This window comes from Zeus faber (genome assembly GCF_960531495.2).
Source record: "Zeus faber genome assembly, chromosome: 13".
Lineage (NCBI taxonomy): Eukaryota > Metazoa > Chordata > Actinopteri > Zeiformes > Zeidae > Zeus > Zeus faber.
This window is the reverse complement of record NC_137198.1, coordinates 12,336,932-12,338,907: the sequence shown is the minus strand read 5'-3', so window position 1 is coordinate 12,338,907 and position 1,976 is coordinate 12,336,932. Positions and strand designations below refer to the sequence as shown.

The 1,976-nt window shown below is 50.7% G+C and overlaps 1 protein-coding gene across 1 annotated transcript; it reads left to right on the top strand.

Annotated features, from left to right (window-relative positions):
• Positions 1-401: 401 nt before the first annotated feature.
• On the top strand, positions 402-1,562 carry htr1d (5-hydroxytryptamine (serotonin) receptor 1D, G protein-coupled; the record flags this gene model as incomplete). The annotated part of the gene is made up of 1 exon (XM_080011812.1): positions 402-1,562. The coding sequence occupies one exon, from the start codon at positions 402-404 to the stop codon at positions 1,560-1,562; it is 1,161 nt and encodes a 386-aa protein (XP_079867938.1).
• Positions 1,563-1,976: the final 414 nt, after the last annotated feature.

Below are 1,976 nucleotides of genomic sequence, written 5' to 3'. Positions count from 1 at the left end.
GAAGCGGAGCCTGTCTGACAAGAGCTGCATATAAATTAGTATCCGGCAACGCTTCTCGACCACCAGGCTGAATCAATATTAATGAACTGAAATTGCAAATGGATCGGCTTCAATTACAGTGAAATAAATTGTGCAGTTAAATCTTAGAATTTGCCATTTGGCAAAGGCTGGTATGAAATCGATTTTCAATAAAGGCGGAAGGAGACGAGGTCAAACACAGTACCTTATATAAGGGGTGAAGACCGGTTTTTCAAGGGTGTCAAAACCGTGTTTGAACAGTTTTTTTTTTTTCCTTGGAAAGGACGGTGAATCTGTCTTGATCTCTGCCCCGTGTGTGATGGTGCTGATGATGGCCATTTGAACCCGTGTTGGATAGAGAGGCCTTAGAGGGCGGAGGCGAGATGGAGCTGGATAACAGCTCGCTGGAGCTCTACTACAGCGGCAGCAACACCACAGAGGTCCCGGAGATCAGAACCGCCGCACCGTGGGATGAGGCCACGCTGCTCGGTCTCCAGATCTCCCTCTCCGCTCTGCTGGCCCTCGTCACCCTGGCAACCGTACTGTCCAATGCTTTCGTCATCGCCACCATCTTCCTCACCAGGAAGCTCCACACGCCGGCAAACTTCCTGATCGGCTCGCTCGCCGTCACGGATCTGCTCGTGTCCATCCTGGTCATGCCCATCAGTATCGTCTACACCGTGAGCAAAACGTGGTCGCTGGGGCAGATCGTGTGTGATATTTGGCTGTCGTCCGACATTACCTTCTGCACGGCCTCCATCCTGCACCTGTGCGTGATCGCTCTGGACCGCTACTGGGCCATCACGGACGCACTGGAGTACTCCAAGCGCCGCACCATGCGCCGGGCGGCCATCATGGTCGGGGTGGTTTGGGTGATTTCCATCTCGATCTCCATGCCTCCGCTCTTCTGGCGACAGGCCAAAGCCCACGAGGAGCTGACGGAGTGCATGGTAAACACGGACCAGATCTCCTACACGCTCTACTCTACCTTCGGCGCCTTCTACGTTCCCACGGTGCTCCTCATCATCCTCTACGGACGGATCTACGTGGCCGCTCGCTCCCGCATCTTCAAGATGCCCGGGGCGTCCGGGAAGCGGTTCACCACCGCGCAGCTCATCCAGACCTCCGCAGGCTCCTCTCTCTGCTCCCTCAACTCGGCTTCTGCCCAGGAAGCCCACCTACACACTGCTGGAGGAGGCGGAGGAGGAGGAAGAGGAGGCTCCCCTCTGTTCACGAACAGTGTGAAAGTGAAGCTGGCAGACAGCGTGCTGGAGAGGAAACGCCTTTGCGCGGCACGCGAGAGGAGGGCAACCAAGACGCTGGGCATCATCCTGGGAGCGTTTATCATCTGCTGGCTCCCGTTCTTCGTCGGCACGCTGGTGATGGCGATCTGCAAATGGTGCTGGTTCGATCCGGTTCTCTTTGACGTGTTCACCTGGCTGGGATACCTCAACTCGCTCATCAACCCCGTTATCTACACCGTGTTCAACGAGGAGTTCAAACAGGCCTTCCAGAAACTCATGAAGTTCAAAAGACTCTCTTGAAAATTGTAGGATTACGGCTATGTATTTTGCAGCAGACACCTTCTAAAGTTTTAAGTTCATAAAAAAGATATATATATATATATGGGTTTAGGAAGGTGAAAGGATATATATTTATTATATTGATAAGAAATATATGTAGAGGATGAAAGATAAGAATGTCCAATGAGAGAGAGGGGTTGCGTGGTGTAGATTAAAGATTAAACTTCACACATTTTGGGGCGAACAACACATGTTTATGCTGTAAAAAGCAAAAACTTGTTTGTTATTGTTGTTTGACTTTGTTTTTTTTTACCTTAGGTCTTTTGAAGACAGCTCCGTGCCATAGCTCTTCAGATACATCCTTCAACCAGGCAAAATGCATGCATGTAAAAAACGAATAAGAGAAGCAATCATTATTCCAAGGGTTATTGAACT